Source organism: Lynx rufus, unplaced genomic scaffold (genome assembly GCF_022079265.1).
Source record: "Lynx rufus isolate CCGP_SWC_20201006 ecotype Redwood Valley unplaced genomic scaffold, mLynRuf1.p SCAF_18, whole genome shotgun sequence".
NCBI lineage: Eukaryota > Metazoa > Chordata > Mammalia > Carnivora > Felidae > Lynx > Lynx rufus.
The window spans coordinates 7,875,301-7,896,283 of record NW_025814832.1 but is presented as its reverse complement, the minus strand read 5'-3'; the positions used below and the strand labels follow the sequence as shown (position 1 = coordinate 7,896,283).

The 20,983-nt window shown below is 46.6% G+C and overlaps 2 protein-coding genes across 2 annotated transcripts in view; one reads left to right on the top strand and one right to left on the bottom strand.

Annotated features, from left to right (window-relative positions):
* Window positions 1-1,493: 1,493 nt before the first annotated feature.
* LOC124513146 (histone H2B) lies at window positions 1,494-4,814 on the bottom strand. Its single transcript, XM_047080910.1, has 2 exons — window positions 4,650-4,814; window positions 1,494-1,694 (listed from the first exon to the last, which is right to left on the bottom strand). The coding sequence occupies exons 1-2, from the start codon at window positions 4,812-4,814 to the stop codon at window positions 1,494-1,496; spliced, it is 366 nt and encodes a 121-aa protein (XP_046936866.1).
* Window positions 4,815-17,526: 12,712 nt separating this feature from the next.
* The window catches only part of MYO1D (myosin ID), a 361,161-nt gene continuing 357,704 nt past the window's right edge, over window positions 17,527-20,983 (top strand). Inside the window, exon 1 of the mRNA XM_047080805.1 lies at window positions 17,527-17,621. Coding sequence (XP_046936761.1) covers window positions 17,527-17,621 — 95 coding nt within the window. The remainder of the gene's footprint in view (window positions 17,622-20,983) is intronic.

Genomic DNA, 20,983 nt, shown 5'->3' with positions numbered 1-20,983 from the left:
CACGTACATCACCTTTTATACCGACGATGCCCAAACTTATATCTTTGGTCCAGTCCTATCCATTCAGCATCTCTATCTGCAGTGTTCACTGGTGTTGAAAATGTGTCCAGAATGGAATTCTCAACTGTCACCTCTCCCCAAACACCTGTCCTCCTTCCTCCAGTCTTCGTCTCTGCAGCCAGCACCACAGTTCACCACACGGCTCAAGCCCCAAACCGAGGAAGCCTCACTTTTTCCTCACCCCTCCCCCATCCCGTTAGCAAATTCTATCTCAGATTCATTTCAAATCCCTTCACTTCTCCCCGTCTCTACTAACCACCCACACTCACGTGGGCCATAGTCATCTCTCTACTACACTCAGACAAGATATCTCTGACCAGCCTTCCCATTTGCACACTCTTCAATCCATTCTTGACACAGCAGCAGTGATGGAAATGTTCTGTATCTTAATCTGGGTGTATACATGTAAAACTTTGGGGTGTGTTCAAATTTGTACACTTTACTGGAGGATAAAATTCAACAACAGCAAAACCCCAAAACCCACAAAACTAAACAAGATGTCAGTTCCCCTGTTAGAATCCTTCAGTGGCTTCATACCATCTTCAGAATAAAATCAAACTCTGCATGACTTGGTCCCAGTCTTTTTCTCCAACCTCCTCTCCCACTAGACTTCTCGCTTGCTTGCCAGAACCCAGCTTCCCTGGCTTTCATTTGGTTTTCTCTAATAAGCTTCAGCTTGCCTGCCTGCCTCAGGACCTTTGCTCAGGCTGCTCCCTCAGCCCAGAATCCTTCCCCATGCTTAGCACCTTTCTTCCTTCACATCACCTACCAAGGCTTACCCAGACCATCACGTCTAAACTATATCAGCCCATTTATTCTTTCTGCTCCCAAATCATTATATTTTTATAATGCTACTATAATTGTTTTGTTTTTCTACAGTTAGGACCACCTTATACATTTGACACTCACTACACACATGCTATTAGGCTAAGTGCTACATAGATAACCAATGCAATGAGTCTTATACTCAAAGAACAAACAGACCCTTTTTCTCTTTACTTTTTTTTTTTTTTTTTTGGCGTTGTTGTTCTTATAAATCTAAGTAGAGGGGCTTTAAAAAAAAATCATGCATTCATTCCAGGACAGCAGTCTCTAACCCTGGGGCTGAAGATGGGAGAGTTGGTGAGTACATGGTATAATGCATTAAGCTGTGTCCTCCAAAAAGACAATGGGTAAGTTCAAGTGGGAAGAAGCATGCCTAAGAAAAATTTTAAAGCCATACAAAATAAGCATTACACACACAAGACAAAATGCCTTTATTTTTTTCCCCACAAATTAAGTCAGAGGCTAAAAGCACAGGACCCAGAGACCACCTATGTAGCACCAAGACTCCTGTTGCAACAGGTCCTTATCTGATACCTTGTCTTCCAACTCAGCCCTCTGACATATCTGATTATTTTTGACAAGTGCAATCATCTCAACAACAGAGCCATTCAGAACATTTCATTGATACAGAAGCTCTTCCAAGAGGATCTCTGTTTAACTGCTCCAGGGATCTCTCTGCTGGTGATGGCTTTTCTGTGGTTGTAGAAGGACAATCTAACCACCTCCAGGCTAACCCGTTCCAGCAGCCAGTCCTCCAAAGAGCCCAGTGCATCCGAGATCCAGGAGCACCCACTGAAGTCTGGGTGAGTCTGGGACAGAAATGGCACAAGGGTAAGACAGAGCAGTGTAGGCTTCCCACCCAAAGCTGGCAATTTATGGTCTAACCCAGCACATACGCCTTCCATGGATTCGTGCATACATGGGGCCACACGAATCACCACAGGTACGATGGTAGGGGTGTGAGGAAAGAAACTAGGTCATTGTATCTATCAACTGTCTGAGGAAGATGGGGAAGGGGAATTTGTAGCTGGTGAGAAAGAGCACCTTTATCTGTAGAATACATACTAACTCTGGTCACTTAAACTTTTGTGCCTCAAGGGCACCTGAGTGGCTCTGTTGGTTGACCGTGGTTCAGTTCAGCATCCCAGGTGGGTTCGAGCCCTGCATCAGGTCCCGCACTGAGCGTGGAGCCTGTTTAAGAGTCTCTCTCTTGGGGGGGCGTCTGACTTTGGCTCAGGTCATGATCTCACAGTCCGTGAATTGAGGCCCTGTGTTGGGCTCTGCGCTAACAGCTCAGAGCCTGGAGCCTGCTTCAGATTCTGTCTCCCTCTATCTCTGCCTCTGCCCTGCTTGCACTCAGTCTCTCTCTCAAAAATAAAATAAAATAAAAACATAAAAATTAAAAAAAAAAAAAGGGTCTCTCTCTTGGGACACCTGGGTGGCTCAGTCAGTTAAGTGTCAGACTTCAGCCCAGGTCATGTTCTCACAACTCATGAGTTCCAGCCCCACATTGGGTTCCTCACTGACAGTACAAAGCCTGCTGGGGATTCTCTGTATCCCCCTCTCCCTCTGCCTCCTCCTCCACTCTCACATGCTCTCTCTCAAAATAAAGAAATAAACTAAAAAAAAAAAAAAAAAGGATTCTCTCTCTCTTCCCCCCTTACACTCTCTTAAAAAAAAGAAAAGAAAAAACTTTTGTGCCTTAATTTTTCCTAACAGAAGTGGAATTAACATCCAACACCTTCAGAAGATGGGAAATATAATTTTGGTTTTTTTAAAGTTTGAGAGTGAGAGTTGTTTTTCTTTTAAAGTTTATTTATTTTGACAGCAAGAGAGAAAGAGGTAAAGACAGAGAGAGAGAGAGGGACATGAATCCCACATAGGCTCTGTGCTGACATTGTGGACCCGACACAGGGCTCAAAACCACGAACCGTGAGATCATGACCTGAGCCAAAACCAAGAGTTGGACACTTAACCGACTGAGCCACCCAGGCGCCCTGATAGAAGTTTAGAGTAGATGTTCACACTCTGTATTTCGTATTAGTAAGCATCTTGTTTGAACACTTCTCAATTTGCAGCCTTACCTCCTTGTGCCGACATGATCTCCAGCCACGCTGGGAAAACTCGCTCTTCCTCGGATGTGTCCCTACGTTTTCTGGTCTCCATACCACTGTTGATCTCCTATCTCTACCTACCATGCTGACACCCAACCCCACCTTTCAAATCCTATCCACCTTTTAGGATTCTTCCCCAAGAACCCCTCTGGCTTACCTGTGTTCCACAACTTCCCACTAAAGATCAGGGCTCTGTATATTCTCAGAACCTGCATCACACGCCACTTTATGTCATTCATGACTTCGTCTAAAGTTAGAGGGGCAGCTGGAATCATCAGGCGAATGATCTCAGGTGCCCTGAGGATCACCCACCCAGGACTCTCTAATCCTAGCTCTGGATGGGCATGAGATGTCATATAAGCAAGTAATATTCTCACATTGGGCCTCAGTTTCCTTTTTTGTAAAAGGAAAGGCTTGAAGCAGTATTTGAAAAGTTTCTCCAAGTCCTCCGTGGTCCCACCCTGCAGGACTTGTGAGCCCCTTTGCGATACAGACCACATCGTTTCCATCTGAGCTCCCCAGCAGACCTGGCTTCTACTGAGATGCTCCATACATTAATCCAACCAACATGTTTTATCCTCGCATGCCCTGAGGGGCTGACCCAAGGCACAGACCCGACCCTTGGGAGACTTGCAGAAGCAGAGTGGCCCGCCAGACCCACGCAGTGAAGGACAGGCCAAGGACAGACTAATGATTAGAGGATTACTCGGTCCAAGAACTCGCACAGAGAGCCCTTCCAGAAAATGCAGGTTCTCAGTGGGGAGCAATGTCTCTGGGCATTTTCGTTTGGGAGACAGGGTGCTACTGGCATCCAGTGGGTAGAGGCCAGGGATGCTGCCCAGAATCCCACCATGCTCCAGACAGCTCCCACAACAAAGAATGAAGCAGCCTCCAAACGGTAAGTGCTGGGGTTGAGAAACCAGGCCCTATATCACATATTTCTTTCCTTCTCCTAGCATTCCTTCATCCCATTTTCCCCTTCTTCTCCTAGGATAAGCAACAGAGTCCAAATGAAACCCCTGGAATACGGGGGGCTTTTGTAACCATCACCCGTGAACACTCAGCCCTGCCCTATCGTCATGGAGAAAATTCAAAATCAAGCCTTCTTACATCTGTCACAGATTACCTTCTTCTTTTACCTTCTTCTCTTCCCCGTAGCTTCTTCCAAAGGGGAAGCCTTCTCTGATTTTGTTCTCTGCAACTGTAGGCTACGAAGTGAGGTTGGGTGGGCGGGAAGGAGGAACGAAAGCCTACCCATGCTAGGTACATTCGAAGTACAGAGCACCACTTAGTGAAGACCTGATGTAAGTGCCTCTTCACAGAAGAAGAACAGACGAGGTGGTGAATCCTCTCTCTGTAAGAGGGCATTTAAGAATCAATTTCTAGATTGCCTGTCAACAGATCCAAGAGAGACACGAAGAGCTCAGGTGTTCAGAGTTACTGCCAACAGACAGCGAGCCCAGTGGGAAAAGATAGCCGCCATCTGCAGATCCAATTTATCGAAGCTGTTTGCACGCAACTTTTCAGGAACTTGGGGCGTGAAGAAGGACCCCTGTGTGAGAAAAGCTGAAGTCAAGAACACACCCAGGGCCACTCACATGACACGGGTCTCGGCCATTCTAAGCTTCCATCAGGAGAGCCCCAACTCACTTGCTTTAGGATTTTCCCCACATAACCAAGATAGGCCTCCTTCTTCTTCTTCCTCTTCTTCTTCCCAGAGGCTGAGCTGGCCCTCCCATACTTCGCTTGGACTGCAGTATACAGTGTAGTCTTCTTCTTCGGGCATCTTAGGTGGTGTAGGCAAATACAGTACATGCGGAAGGCTTGATCCTTAACACGTCTAGGTCACAGCACTGGCTGGAGGCAAGTGAGCGCCTCAAAGGGGTTTGCTAGGGGGAGCTGGAAGGCACGCTCTCCTAATAAAATCAGTGGTTAGTGACTGTACCTGCAGGAGACAATACTCCCAGAACACTTAAGAAATACTAGGTGCGGAGTCTAATAAGGCAGGCTGATGGTACATTCTGGAAAAGAGCTTGAGGTGGGAAACTCAAAATGTTAACCTTTCCTCTGTTCTTCCCGTGTAAAAGAGAGAGTGACCACTTTGACCTGACGGCCATTAATTTACCAGGCAACACGGATCTCCGCAGTGATTCCTTGTACATGTGTGACCCCAGGTGTTCTTATTATAGTGGTTCTTGGCCACAAAGATTTCCATTCAAAAGGACTGAGCCTGGGATCCTGGAAGCTGCATCTTTTGCTAAAGCGTCCCAGGTGAGTTGGGGCCACCTGGGTGGCTCATTTGGTTAAGCATCCGACTCTTGGTTTTGGCTCAGGTCATGATCTCCTGGTTTGTGGGATGGAGCCCTGAGCTGGGCTCTGCACTGACCGTGCAGGGCCTGCCTGGGATTCTTCCTCTCCTTCTCTCTCTGCCCCTCCCCTGCTCGCTCTCTCTCTCTCTCTCTCTCTCAAAATAAATAAATAACCATTAAAAAAAATAAAAGCATCCCAGGTGAATCTAATGACCAGCCAGATTTAGGATTCATCGGTCTGTGAAACCTTCCCGAAGCAACCCCACAAGATCAGGGGTTGGGGTTCGAGGAACAGCTCCGCACGGATGTGCCCTGTGTGTGTGCATTTCCACTGGGAGGGGTACCTGGCTGTGCAAGAGCAATTAGGAACTCAGGTGACAAAGCATGAATAGGGAATCCAGGAAGTCACTGTACCTTCAAGACTGAAGGTTGAGAAACCCTAGATGGAGAGGTCGCGAACTCCCCGCAATTAGCATTATCAGCTGAGCTACAAGGAAATGCCCAGCCTCACACGAAGGAACAGATAAGAGGACGCCAGAGAACCAGGGTGTCAAAAGAAGAACCAGAACAAACACTCCTCCTTCTCCCAGTTATGAGCCACACTGAAGCCCCAGCTCAGGGGACTGGTGGGGACTGATGCACTGGGAGCTCCCATTTATTGAGCCCTATGTACCCGACCCCATACAAAGTGTGTAATGTACCTTATTGCAATCAGTTCTCAGGGCAACAATATGAGGTCGGTATTTGCATTACCGTCACTTTACAGAAGAGGAAACTGAGTCTGGAAGGGCTCATGTGACTTGTCCGGGGGTCCTACACAGTGCACGATGGCAGGACCGGCCCCTCCCTGAGCCTTTGCTCCTAACCCCATGCTCTGCCGCCCTTCCAACCCGAACGCCAGAGCCCCACTCTCCTTGTCATTACACACGTGTGCTCTGCACGGCTGCTGCGTGCATTTATTCATTGATGGAGAACTTGGAATGTAGTTCCAAGAACTTGGAATGTAGCCTATCCGTGGTGCAGGCTCAACTCCCCTGAATGAATTCTTTGGTGACAAAGAACTATACTGAACACTTCTGTGAAAAGAAAAAGACAGTCTTATGACCTGGCCGTCAAAGCACATCCCACCCACCGCCTCAACTCCTACTCTCCTCTTACCGGCTTCATCGCTCATTATCTGTCTAGTTAAAAATGCAACATAGGCATAGAGCATATATGATGAAATGCACTGGGCGTCTTAATGCAACAAAGTAAATACAAACTGGCAGAAGTCATCTGTGGGATGGCACTCTTCAGTGATGGGGGCAATGGGGAACCAAACGAGCACTGTAACGTCCAGAAGATGCTGGAAAGCACTGGAGAAGGGTGACAACAGAGGTGATGTTGCCGTGGGAGTGTAGTAAGAAGCCCTGGCCAGATGGCACTCACTCATTAAAAAATACTCAGCAAATTGTGATCCCCTACTAAGTGCAAGGCCCATGGGTCTGCATGGAAATGGTGACGAATTACCGAGAGGAATCACAAAGCTGACATAGGGAGAAGTCATAGGGTGATCAGAAGACTCACCAGCATCTGTTAGAAATCTCAGTCAGCTAAAAAGGATATGCGATAAATTGCCTGCTAATACATTCCCTATCCTGGGGGCGCCTGGGGGCTCAATCGGTTGAGCATCCAACTTCGGCTCAGGTCATGAGCTCACAGTTGGTGAGTTCGAGCCCTGCATCGGGCTCACCGCTGTCAGTGCAAAGCCCACTTTGGCTCCTCTCTCTGCCCCTCCCCTGCCCACACTCCTTCTGCCGCAAAAATAAACAAACATTAAAAAATAAATACATTCCCTATCCTGAAGATAAAAGAAGCAGTTACACTAACAGCAATGCTAACTTGTATTTACTGAATGCTCAGTACCTGCCTTGAATTATACAAAGCACTATATAGACATCTCACCTTGTGGTTTTAATACTCAGAAGTATAGAAGAGAAGAGGAAACCGAGGCTTATAAAGATAAACTAATTTGTTTAAGGTCACACAGGCAGTAAGTTGCAAAGCTAGGAACTGATCTCTGATGTGTCTGGCACCAAAATTCCCATCACTATTTCTCCCAAGTTAGGCCTCCCACCCAGCTGCGGCAAAATCTCCTGAGCTGCTTATTGAAATGAAGATCCCCAGCCGCCATCGATGCCTCGGTACAAGTATCTAAAGCTTGGGTGCCACTGTATCCCTAAGGCCTCCTGAGAATTGTATGGGGAAAATGCTCCTCTGATCCAAACCCTACTCAGTACAGAAGGGCTAATTAGAGACTTGGAAAGGGTGGGGACACTAGGAGAAAGTGACTGTGACGTGGCTAAGCACAGTCAGACACAGACCTTAGACACTGAGAAGGCTGACTTTATGGAGTTTAGTGATAACTGTGTTAGAATTCTACGGATAGAAACTCTAAGAGGGAGATCGACTTGAGAAAAATAGAAGGCGCTTCCTTAATTGGCCATGACCTTGGCTCTCCTCCTTGATTGTAATTCACTTCGACCTGGTCCTATCTTGGTGGACTATCAGATCCAAAGGACAAACCAAGCTCATAAATAGGGGTAATGAGTAACAAGAAGATGGGACAGTTGGGATTCAGGGCATGGAGTGTCTGGGGAGTGACTCAGGAGTAAGACTGAGTGAAATGGTGTTGGAGCCTGCTTTTGTGCAGCGACGTCTACGTGGAATGGGGGTAGCCTGGAGCCTGCTTTTGTGTGGTGACATCTACGTGGAATGGGGGTGGCCGAAAGAGTCAAGTGGCCCAGGTAAGTCTGGCATTGCAGCACACAGTAGAGGGGATTCAGACATTGGGTGGGACACTGGACTACATAGCTTCTGAGGTCTCCTGGTTTTGTGGCTTCTACTTTTCCCCTGTATCATTTCTTTAGGGTTCAGGTTGTTAGAATTTGGAGAGAAGCACTGCTCATATCATTTCTACCTCTGGATAGTCCGAGGAATTAATCTTGTTGATTCAAAAAAGTCAGAGGGGCACACTGTGCATTATATTGTATTTTGTTTATTTTTCACACTGTGCATTTTAACATCATCTTATTTCGTGATCTTAATTCTAGGAAATGAATACTACCAAAGCTCACCAGTTGAGAAACTCTGGGTGAACGGCAGGAGGAGAGGGAGTTTGGGGGACAGATTAGAAGATGTCACCTTGGGAATGATGTCACACTGTTCCTGGAGTGTCAGCACTATAGATACTAATCGAATATTAATGGTGGATGATATTAGTACCGAATAGTTGCTACTTTGTCAGGTGGAGGTAAGAAAAGAATCCAAATTTTTCCCAGCCCCAGCAATATCTTATTTAACCTCTACACCAAGCTTTTATTTTTTTATTTATTTTTTATTTTTTGTATTTTGAATTTCCAGTTTTCTGTTTGTTTATTTTTAATATATGTTTTAAATTTATACCCAAGTTAGTTAGCATATAGTGCAACAACAGTTTCAGGAGTAGATTCCTTAATGCCCCTTACCCATTTAGCCCATCCCCCCCCCACACCCTCTCCAGTAACCCTCTGTTTGTTCTCCATATTTAAGAGTCTCTTATGTTTTGTCTCCCTCCCCGTTTTTATATTATTTTTGCTTCCCTTCCCTTGTGTTCATCTATTCTGCGTCTTAAAGTCGTCATATGAGTGAAGTCATATGATATTTGTCTTTCTCTGACTAATTTCACCCAGCATAATACCCTCCAGTTCCATCCACGTAGTTGCAAATGTCAAGATTTCATTCTTTTTGATTGCCGAGTAATACTCCATTGTATATATATCACATCTTCTTTATCCATTCATCTGTGGATGGACATTTGGGCTCTTTCCATACTTTGGCTATTGTTGATAGTGCTGCTATAAACATGGGGGTGCATGTGCCCCTTTGAAACAGCACACCTGTATCCCTTGGATAAATGCCTAGTAGTGCCATTGCTGGGTCATAGGGTAGTTCTATTTTTAATTTTTCGATGAACCGCCATACTGTTTTCCAGAGCTAGTGGGAATGCACCAGCTTGCATTCCCATCTACACCAAGCTTTTAGAGGAGAAAAAAAATATGGAGAAAAGAAGGCCACCCCCCCCAATTAAAAATAGGAATAGGAAGGGACTGGGGTTACCTGGAGAAGATCCAGGGTGCTGCCCTCCCTGACTTCTCTATCTTCCTCCCCCAGCATGTTGTCTCACAAATGCTCACTACCACATTGGGCAGTGGAGACTACCCACTACTCAAAGCAGAAGCTTTGAGTTCTGGTCTTAGCTCTACCAGCGCCTTGCTCTGACCTAGTCAAAGGCAGGGGCTCTTCCTGGGACTCAGTTTCCCTAGGGAGTATATGTTTGATTATACAACCATTGAGACTCCTTCAAATCTTGCTATTCAAAGTATGGTCTGTAGGGTATCTGGCTGGCTTACTTGGTAGAGCGTGTGACTCTTGATTTCGGGCTTGTGAGTTTGAGCCCCAGGCTGGGTGTAAAGATTGCTTAAATGAAAAAAAAAAAAGAAGTATCATCTGCAAACCAACAGCAGCAGCCCTTGGGAATCTTGTCAAAATGCAGATTTTGATTCAGTAGGCTGGAGGTGGGACCTGAAACCCTGCATTTCTAACAACATCCCAAGTGATTCGTACACACTTTAAGGTTTGATACATCCTGCCTTAAGACATTATCGATCCATCAACTGTGGTCGTGCCTTGTTGCTTTCCCTCTGGTGGGTTTCTATCACACCCCCAAATGTTCTAGTTTTAGAACCACTTCCAATGGCCAGGATAGATTGAGAGTTAGTGATTTTCTGGCTTGGGGCTTGGAGAAATGCCACAGGCTCCTTGAAATAGAATACTACACCCCCACACACCCATTTTCCTAATAAATAAGCTCACTAATTAATTCATCTACGCGATTCAAAAAATATGTACAGGGCATCAGGCACAGCTTGAGGGCTGGAGATAAAAGGGTGAGTAGAGCATGGCCTCTGTCCTGGAGACTTTAGGGACGAGGCCTGGACAGCCAACTTCAACTCAGTGTGATAAGCACTTCTGTAATTAGTAAAGAGGATACATTCCAGGGAGATGTTTATAGTCAGAAACTATGTTTTCACAGACAGGAAGAGTTTCTGGAGGCTGTCCCAGGCTGCCTCCTCTACCATTGACGCTATCTTTCCTGTGGCCATAAACATGTGGCTTCTCTGCCCACGCTTGGGAATGTGCTATGGGACAGTCCCCATCTGATGACTCACAGGATACTGACAATGATGGTTTCTTGAATTCTTCTCCATTCCCCAAAGATTAGGACCTGTGGTATGACCCTTCCCTTAGCTTGGGCTTCTTAACCTGGGATCCATAGACAGGTTATTTTGGGCAGAGGGACAGAGGGGTCCATGTATAAACTGGTTTTTGTGTGTGCTTAATATACTTGTCTTGGGAGAGAAAGTCCACGTGTTTTCATCAAAGGACAGTGGGTTCTTCTCTCCTTCCTCTCTTCAGCTGATATACCCCAACTTCCTCCCTGCTCAGGTTGACTATGTTAAAATGAGCTTTGTCTGCAGTATCAGCCCTTCCAAAGAGTTAAGGAAAGATCCCTGTTCCCAACTCAACACTATCACAGGTAAGCACAGCTTTAGATCCACAGGGACAGTAGGCATAGAAATCCCTAGAACCCAATGCACCCCAATGTTTATAGCAGCACTATCAACAATAGCCAAAGTATGGAAAGAGCCCAAATGTCCATCGATGGATGGATGGATAAAGAAGACGTGGTGCATATATATACAATGGAGTATTACTCAGCAATCAAAAAGAATGAAATCTTGCCATTTGCAACTATGTGGATAGAACTAGAGGGTAATATGCTAAGCGAAATTCGTCAGTCAGAGAAAGACAAATATCATATGACTTCACTCATATGAGGACTTTAAGATACAAAACAGATGAACACAAGGGAAGGGAAGCAAAAACAATATAAAAACGGGGAGGGAGACAAAACAGAAGAGACTCATAAATATGGAGAACAAACTGAGGGTTACTGGAGGGGGTGTGGGAGGGGGGATGGGCTAAATGGGGAAGGGTTAGCATTAAGGAATCTACTCCTGAAATCATTGTTGCACTATATGCTAACTAACTTGGGTGTAAATTTTAAAAACAAATTAAATAAAAATTAAAAAAGAAAGAAGAAATCCCTAGAACCCAGAGCCAGGTCCTTAGCAATTGGCCAGCTGATCTTTGTCTTTAACAGCTATTGGTGAGAAAATGAACTTCTTAAGTCACTTGCTGGGCTTTCAGGGTGGTGCATGACAGTGAGCTCAGCGATGACATATCCCTTTCCTTTGTTCTGTGAGATGTCTATAGAAGGGTGGGGAGTGGAGCAGGGAGGTCCATAGGTGGGCAAGCCACCAGGGATACCAGGGAGGCAACTGTTGGGTCTGCTTTTACTTTAAAAAAACTTAGGCTTCAGTAACCACAGAGAGCATACACGCTGCCTTTGATGCACCATTCATAGTTCAAATCCAGTCTTCGGCATGAAAGAGGAGGAAGCATCTTTTGGATAATACCTCAGGCAGAGAGTTCCACGTAATTTCTAATATGGATGCGAGTGCATTATCAAGTTATTTTGCAACATAAAGTTTCCTTTCTACTTCTGCTCTGGGATGATTTGGGCTTATAAAATAAATGTATACAAGAGCCTTTGAATATGTTGTTTTTCCTGGCCTTCTTGCTTCTGTCTTGCAGGACTCCTGCTGGGGTGAGCTGTCTTCCTGAATGCAGGGCACCTGGTGAAGGGAGGGCAGGGAGGTGGGGCAGCCCAGAAGCATTCTGGGAGAGAACGGGAGCAAATATTTGCTTTGGAAAATTCAGAGTTGATTTTCAAGGATAAGCCAGTAGCAGGTCAACTGCAGAGGAGTTTGGGGAACAATAGCTTTTGTTTAATGTGAACATACAGTGCACAGGCTTGGCCTCAGGACAGAAGTGAACACAGCCCTGAAACCTGCTTCTAGGGGCAGGAGATGAGAATAAGATCAACGCTGCACAAAGACTGATCTTAATGCAGAAAGTCTACCAAGTGGTGGGGGTGACAACCTCGCATCGCACAACCCATAGATTCATAGATTCACAGACCATTCCCTATTCATTTATCAAGCAAGTGTGTATTAAGAGCTTTCACATCTGAGGCACTGTGCTACCAGGTGCCAGAGTGACATCCAAGAACAGAACAGACATGGCCCCAGACCTCATGGCTCTCTCTCTCGTGAGAGATGGACAAGAGGATCAAGTGTATTCAGTGTTGAATGGGAGTGACATTTCCAGAGTGCTGTGGGGGTACAGAGGAGGGACAGCCAACCCTCACTTAGGAAATCAGGGAAGCCTTCCTGGAGGAAGTGATGTTGGGGCTGAGAGGTAAGAGAGGAGCAGAGGTTAGCTAGGCCATAGGGGTGAGGGGTGACACAACAGGGAAGGGAATTTCAGGCAGAGAACAGGTGGCACCCTCCTTGGGGCATATTTGATGACATTTACATATTCAATTATTTAAATTATAAATATATTGAAAAGATAAATTATTTAAATTATTTTTGGGGTTTCGAATGGTCTGTTTGGTATCTATAATCTCCTAGCATATCTGTGGGAACCAGACCTTACAGACACTCCTCACCAGAGTTTTCAAAGTGTGTGTGGCTTCTTCAGTCATGGAACATCTGATGTTGCAAATTTCTGATGTGACTTTCATTTCTAAGTATTATAGGATTTCTAAAGAATAAACATTTTTATGTTAGGACACTTTTAGACTGTTATTTGATTTTTTAACTTTATTATTTTTTTTTTTTTAATTTTTTTTAACGTTTTTTTTATTTTTGAGACAGAGAGAGACAGAGCATGAACGGGGGAGGGTCAGAGAAAGAGGGAGACACAGAATCTGAAACAGGCTCCAAGCTCTGAGCAGTCAGCACAGAGCCTGATGCGGGGCTTGAACTCACAGACCACGAGATCATGACCTGAGCCGAAGTCGGACGCTTAACCGACTGAGCCACCCAGGCGCCCCTAACTTTATTATTTTGAAATAATTTCAACCTTACAGAAAAATTGGAGGAAGAGTGCAAAAAAGTTCCCACACATTCTTAAATTAAAAAAAATTTTTTAATGTTTATTTATTTTTGAGAGAGAGAGAGAGAAAGAACATGAGCAGGGGAGGGGCAGAGAGAGAGACACAGAATCCGAAGCAGGCTCCAGGCTCTGACTGTCAGCACAGAGCCCGACACGGGGCTTGAACTCACGAACCACAAGATCATGACCTGAGCTGAAGTCGGACGCTTAACCGACTGAGCCACCCAGGCGCCCCCTCCCACACATTCTTTATATTCACCAATTATTAATGTTTTGTTACATTTGCTTTATCCATTTATCTCTCTCTCTCTCTCTCTCTATATATATATATATATATATCTCCACATGTACTATTATTATTATTCTTTGCCAAACAATTTGAGACATCATACTCTTTACCCCTAAATACTTAGGATCCATCTCCTGAGAATAAGGACATTCCCTTCAGAACCACAATATGATGATCAAATTCAGGAAAACCAATAGTAATGCTATGCTACTATTTAATTTACAGTCTGTATTCAAATTTCACAGATTGTCCCAATATTGTCTTTTACATTGTTCTGGTTAAAGTCCAGGTCACAAACTGCCTTTAGCTGTGGTGTCTTTTTAGGGCCTTTTAACCTGGACCAGCCCCTCAGCCTTTTTTTGTCTTCCAAGCCATTGATATTTTTCAAGAGTACAGGTTGGTTTTTTGTAGGATGCTCCTTAATGTGGGTTTATTTGGTGTTTCTTCATAATTAGATGTAGTGGATACATTTTTAGCAGGTAAGTGATATTATTATGTCTTTCCAAGGAGATGATATCACTCATCATGTCAGTGCGTCTCATTATTGGTGATTTTAACTTTTATTTTGGCTTTTAGTATATTTTTAATTTATTTTTTTATTTTTTTAATATTTTTTAATGTTTATTACTTTTGAGAGAGGGAGAGAGAGTGGGGGAGGGGCAGAGAGTGAGGGAGACAGAGGATTTGAAGCAGGCTGCATGCTAACAGCACAGAGCCTGATGTGGGGCTTCAACTCATGAACTGCAAGATGATGACCTGAGCTGAAGCCAGATACTCAACCTACTGTGGCTCCCAAGTGCTCCCCACCTTTTTTTTTTAAAGGTTATTGTATTTATTTACCTTGAGAGACACAGAGAAAGAGAGACAGACAGACAGACAGACAGCAGAAGTAGGGGAGGGGCAGAGAGGGAGAGAGACAATCCCAAGCAAGCTCCGCACTGTAAGTGCAGAGCCTGATGTAGAGATCGAACTCACCAACCATGAGATCATGACCCAAGCAGAAATCTAGAGTCAGACACTTACTCCACTGAGCTACCCAGGTGCCCCCTGGCTTTTAGTATATTTTAAGCTGTAACACAAACATACATATCCAAATGTGTTTATATCTAAATGTTATCACAAAGGAGATTAATAATGAGCAAACCTGTTCTATATTACTTCTTCAAATGCATATTTCAGTGTTTCGTTTCTCCGGCTGTCTCTGTGTATATTGAAACATTTTGTAAATGTGTCATTGATTAATAAATTTGTAGCTGTGCACTGGCCTTTAAAAAGGCTGAATGTAACACTCTAATAGTAACAAATTACTGCTTCCCCATGTAAATCAGGATTTTCTTGATATTGTACAACCAAAACAGTGTTCAAAAGTAAATCGGAATCCCGAAACTGATTTAAGATGATAGGGACCCCCAATGGACAGACATGGGTTCAGCAAAAGAGCCTTACTGGTCTCAATGTCTGATTTTATATTAATTTGGGCTTATAAATTTATAAAATACATTTTGCATATGTTCTGTACACGTGTTATATGTTGGGCTCCTGTCCAAGATACTGATAAAAAAAACACACACACACACAAGAGTTCCTTTGCTCTGTTCATTTGAAAATTACAGCTACATCCCATTGTAGATCCTACCCACTGTAGGATTACTTTTGCCCTAACAACCCCAGGGCTCAGGGAATACACACACATCCATTTCCAATGGGTCACTGAGTATGCTCCCTTAGTTGCTCGAAATTTCACAAAATTTAAGTTACTAAATTTAAAAATTTTTAAATCTTAAATTTTGTCCCATCCCTCACTCCTATGGCCTCACCAATACAAACATTTTAGGAATGTACCATATTATGCAGTTACCTGCTTAGCCACTGACTGACCCACATAATGATCCAAGCAAAGGACAGCCCTACCTTAGAAAGTGTCTAGCCCAGAGGCCTTATTCCCCAAATGAGGACACTGAGAGCCAGAGAGGTGCCTTCTGAAGAGGGAGAGCTGCTAATGGTAGGCTGCAATTGAGCTCTGCCTGAGCCAGGGGTTGGGGTGGCTTTCTTTCTTTCTTTTTTAAGTTTATTTATTTTGGGGGGAGAGAGAGAGAGAGCACATGGGGAGGGGCAGATGGAGAGGGAGAGGGAGAGAATCCCAAGCAGACTCCTCGATGTCAGCTTGGAGCTGGACTAGGGCTCCATCTCACGAACTATGAGATCATGACCTGAGCCCAAATCAAGAGTCCCACACTCAACCAACTGACCCACCCAGGTGCCCCTGGGATGGTTTCCTGATGGCAGAGGTGGCTCCCTCCTGAGGTGATCAAGCTGCCTTCCCCTCTCTCTTGGCTAGAGTCGGTTGTTGGCAGCGGAAGCAAGCCCTGAGCAGGGTCCTTCCGTCTGGTTTACTCATCTCAAATTCAGCCATGGAGTTGGAGCCCAGCCAGGTCCTTGGGAGCCTCTAGATTTCCTAGCAGATTTCCTAGAAGATGGTCTTAAGGGAAACACAAGGCTGAAGAGGTGCAGCTGCCTTAGAAAGTCATGTATAATATATCTTCATCGGGAAAATGTAGTCTAAGTTCCAAAAGAATTTTCCAAGCTCAACCAATGTATCTATAAACTGGAGACCACTTACAACTCATTCCACTCTATTAAACCAGTGCGGATTTCATATCGACATAAGCAAGGCAGCACAATAGCTACTTGCTGGTTGCCAATGGGGATATGAAGAAATTTAGGGCATGGCCCTGTGCTCAAGAGGCCTGCAATAATCCTAGGGAGATGATGCATTCATATATTAAAGACTTATTAATAATATAAGGTAATGTTGGATGGCATGCTCAGGTCAGTGAACAGAAAGATGGATCACGGAACACTGAAGAAGGGAAGCATTCTGCCATGTGGCTCGTAACTCGAGCAACCTGGATGTAACTGTGGCTTCCTCACTTCCTAGCGATGTGGCAAGTTACGTGAATTCTCCAAGGCGCTTAGAAAAGCTCTGGGCATTTTAAGTGTCCTCCAGATGTTAGCTATTATTACTCTCTCTCAGTCCGTGGGCGAACCATCATTTCGGGGATGGAGAGGACGCGAGCACAGGAGGAGGAGGGGGGCTTCGCGGCAAGGTGATAGAACCAATCATAAAGAATTATCTTCGCAATATCTCCATGAGCTGCTTCTGGAACTCAGTGGGCAGCCATCAAGTACCGCGGAGCAGGCAATTCTGGAAACCTGATTCCACCCACTTTCCTACGTCGGTCCTCCTCGGCACCGCCCACCCTCCCCCCGCCCCGCGAGATTCCAGCGCCCGTCCCCAGGGGGCGCTGCCGCCCCGCCGCCCAGGCCGGGCCCGGCGCGCGCCCGCGCCGCCCGCCGCGCGCGTGCGCGCCGCCCAGGTGAGGAGGCGGCGGCCTGTGCCGCGGCGGGGGCGGGCTGCTCGGCCGGCGGGGCGGGGCGGGGCGGGGCGGGGCGGAGCTGGAGAGGCCTGGCCGGGGCGGGGCGGGGCCGGGGCTAGACCAAGGCCAGAGGCGGGACCAGCCGCCGCCGTCTCCGTTTCGGTGTCCCGTCCCCCACAGCTCCGGGCAGCCGCCGCGGGAGAAGCGGAAACTGCCGGGTGCGCCGTGCCGGCCGAGAGCGCGCCGAGGAGCAGCGGGGCGGCCTCCGTCCGGCCCGGACCCGCCGAGCGGCGCGCGGCGCCCCCTCCCCCGCACCCCCGCGCCCGGCGCCGCGGCCCCGCCCCGACCCCGCCCGAGCTCGCCGCGCGCCCCCCCGCCGGCCCCCCGCGACCCGAGCGCGCCCACCTGAGCCCGTCCGCGCCCACCTGAGCCCGTGCGCCGGCGCCATGGCGGAGCAGGAGAGCCTGGAGTTCGGCAAGGCGGACTTCGTGCTGATGGACACCGTCTCCATGCCCGAGTTCATGGCCAACCTCCGGCTCAGGTGAGGGCGGAGCGGCCGTGCGCCCGGGCGCGAGCCTGCGCTCTCCCGAGAGGGGGCGCCCTTGCGGTGCGGCGGGACTGGGGGTGTCAGGGGCGCGCCGAGCTCGAGGGATGGAGTGCGGCCGGATGGGGGTGTCTGGGGGCCCGCGGAGCTCGGTGGTCGCGCGTTCCCGAGAGAGGACGCCCCGGGGTGTGGCCGCCTCGGAGTGTAAGGGGCGTGTCGAGCCCCGGGGCTGCGCCCTCGGGAGACGGGTGTCCGGGGCGCTGTCCGTTCGCGGGGGGTGGGGGGAGGGGTGCGAGTGGTGTGCGGGCGGCCAGCGCGCGGCCCCAGGTGAGTGGTGTGGGCGGGCCGGGTGACCTAATGGAAACAAAGGTAAAGGAAAATAGGAACTTCAGGGAGAGTTGTGGCGGCCACGAAGGCCCTGGGGAGACTGGAGGGTTGTTGTGGAGAGAGACTCGGGTCTCATCCTGGTTTTACACTTGGTTCGTTTCTTTTTCTTGTTTTTTCCCTTTTTTCCTTTTTTTCTGGCGCGGTTCCATCCTGTCATTCAGGATGCTGTGGAGCGGTCCCTGAGCTGTCCCGGGACACTGGCTATTTTTTAGTTACTCTCCTGAACGTAATTAGACACGTTTCCAGACATCGAAGAGACTGCTCTGCTGGCCAGTGCCAAGATAAACTGTCTGAATTTGACAAGGCATTCATGGTTTCAGTTTTTTTCAAGCAGTTATGGATGGAGCCCTTGTGTTACCGACATCCTTGAGAATGTAGTCACGACTCAACGCCCAAAATGGGCTTCCAAGACTAATTTATTTTAAAAACCCTTCGACGTGTGATTATTTCACTCTTGATACAGTAAAATGTAAACAGAACTTTAAAGTAGTTTTGAAGGGCGCCTGGGTGGCTAAGTCAGTTAAGCTTCGGACTCTTCGTTTCGGCTCAGGTCATGATCTCGTGGTTTCTGCGCGGGAGCCCCGGGTGGGGCTGTGGCCGCCGACAGCACTGAGCCTGCTTGGGATTCTCTCTCTCCCCGTCTCACTGCCCCTCCCCAGCTTTCTCTCAAAAAGATAAACATTAAAAAAAATTTTTTTAAGTAGTTTTGATTTTATTTTGTTAGACATTACAATAAATGGAGTTTTGAAAATAACTGAGTCTTTTTTGGGGGGGAAGGAGGAGGTGTTTCCTGGAAGTTCTAGCCTCATTTCTTGTAAGGTTTATAGCTAAATATCACTCCAAAAGCTTATAAGGTAAAAGTCATGATCTAGGTTTGAGTGCTTAACTAACCCTGCTTCTTAGTATTAATTGCCCCTTGTTAACTTTAATTTAAGAATTTAAAAAATGTTTTTTGATCTTTGGAATTGCAGACCCCATAGGGTTTTCCTCTGCTCTTGGCCAGGCTTCCCAGAGTATGGAACAGGGGCACAGATCTGAGTTCTATACCTGCCAACTACAAACTGACCTTGAGCCAGTCTGTGTGTCTGAGTTTCCTAATTTGTAAAACAATGAGGATGTTCACAATTTTTCAGTGCTTACATTCTTTTCTGCTTTTACATATCATTGGTTGCAAAGTAAGCATGGGGCTGGAATCTTAAGGAACATTATGAAAGTGAGCCTAACTTGGGGTGCCTGGATGGTTCAGTCAGTTAATCGTAGGACTTGGGCTCAGGTCATGATCTCGCAGTCAGTGGGTTCAAGCCTGGCATCGGGCTCTGTGCTGACCAGCTCAGAGCCGGGAGCCTGCTTCAGATCCTCTGTCTCCCACTCTCTCAGCCCCTCCCCCACTCATGCCTTGTCTTTCTTTCTCTCTCAAAAATAAATAAGCATGAAAAAAAAATTTAAAGTGAGCCTAACTTAACTTTGCAGTTTGGTTCCACATTGTGCAAAGTACTTTAGGAGGTAAGGTGGGAGGTTCCCCAAAACTGTAAGATGTATCCTTACCCCTCAAAGAGGTGGCATGTCAATGAAGACAGGGAGAAAAGTGGAAATTTTTCTGTTGATTAAAATAAAAAGTTAAGAAAACAGTAGAAGAGTTAAGCTTTATAGAGGTAAGGTGATTCTCGGCCAAGAAATTGTACAAATGAATTGTTCTGGAGTTCAGAAGAGGGAGAGGTGCTCTAGGTTGGCTGGGAAACACAACATAGAGAAGTTCAGGTGAGTTGCAAAGGATGGGTAAGATTGGTCTAGGTGGAGAACATTCCAGGTGGATACAGTGGTGTGAGCAGAGGAGCGGAGGCGAGAAAGGTGGTTCTGTTTGGTGGTAGTGAATACACTAAGTTGTCTGAAGGAGAAGGAGTTGGTGTTGGGGAACTGTGGGAGGAATCACCAAGCTCATTAGAGCTAGAGTAGGGCTGCCTTCACACTCAGTCGCCAAGTCAGTCAAGGTCCTAGCTGTTCAGACATGTGCATGCATCTGTACGTGTCTCGTCTGTGTGTATAGCCGACAACTCTGAGAATTGGGTGCAATTGTCAATGTGCAGGTTCAGTGATTGTTCATGGTTTACTTCTAACTCGGGAGTAGTTGGTTCTCGGTAGCGATAAACACAGTCTCAGCAAAGGGTACTAGCAGTACCCTTGCCCTCCTCTTTTACCCAGGTGGAAAGCAGTCCTCTCTCTCTCTGATAGTCAGGATTTCCTATCACCCTGATATCCCTCCAGGCAGTTTTAGTGTTTAGTTGTGTCAGCTACTGGGCTTATGCTGTTGTGGCCCTTGGACATTTGTTTCACTTTGCAAAAGGTGACTGGAAACACTGCAGATCCAGATGCTCTTATGTGACGTAGAAGTGTTTTCATCTCTCGCGACACGGGTGGTTGGGCCATACCCCGTGTAGTTTATGGTCGTAGATAGGCAAAATTTGAGTATTTCATCTTTAAGTGGATGTGGGTGCATGAGCCCAATCATTCTTGCCTTTCCCAAGCTCTGGCTCCTTCTCTTACTCCTGTCAGGGGGGTCCTGTCCTCCGCTCTGCACCTGGCTCTTCTGCAAGGCCCTCTTCATTTGTGGTTTGTAACATGGTTAGGCACTGAACACTGTAGCTGTTTCAGGGGTCTGTAGCATCCAAACTCGATAGTAGTTTTCCTGATAGCAGCACCCAGCATGATGCTGGGTACATAACACATTTCCTGGTGACAGCATTTTTCTTGCACAGAGAGAGAAAAGAGAGAGAAAAGGTTAGTTCGTTAAAGGTTTTTTGACATTGTTCATTTGGAATTATCTTTTCATTTTGCTACTCTGCCGACCTTTCTTCCCCTCTTGGAGCTAAAAGTTGGTTTTTAGACAGCTGTCACAATTGATGTAACTTTCCCCCATGCTGTTATTATTTTCGAAAGTTGACGTCAGTGTGTGTCTGTGTGTGTGAATCAGATGA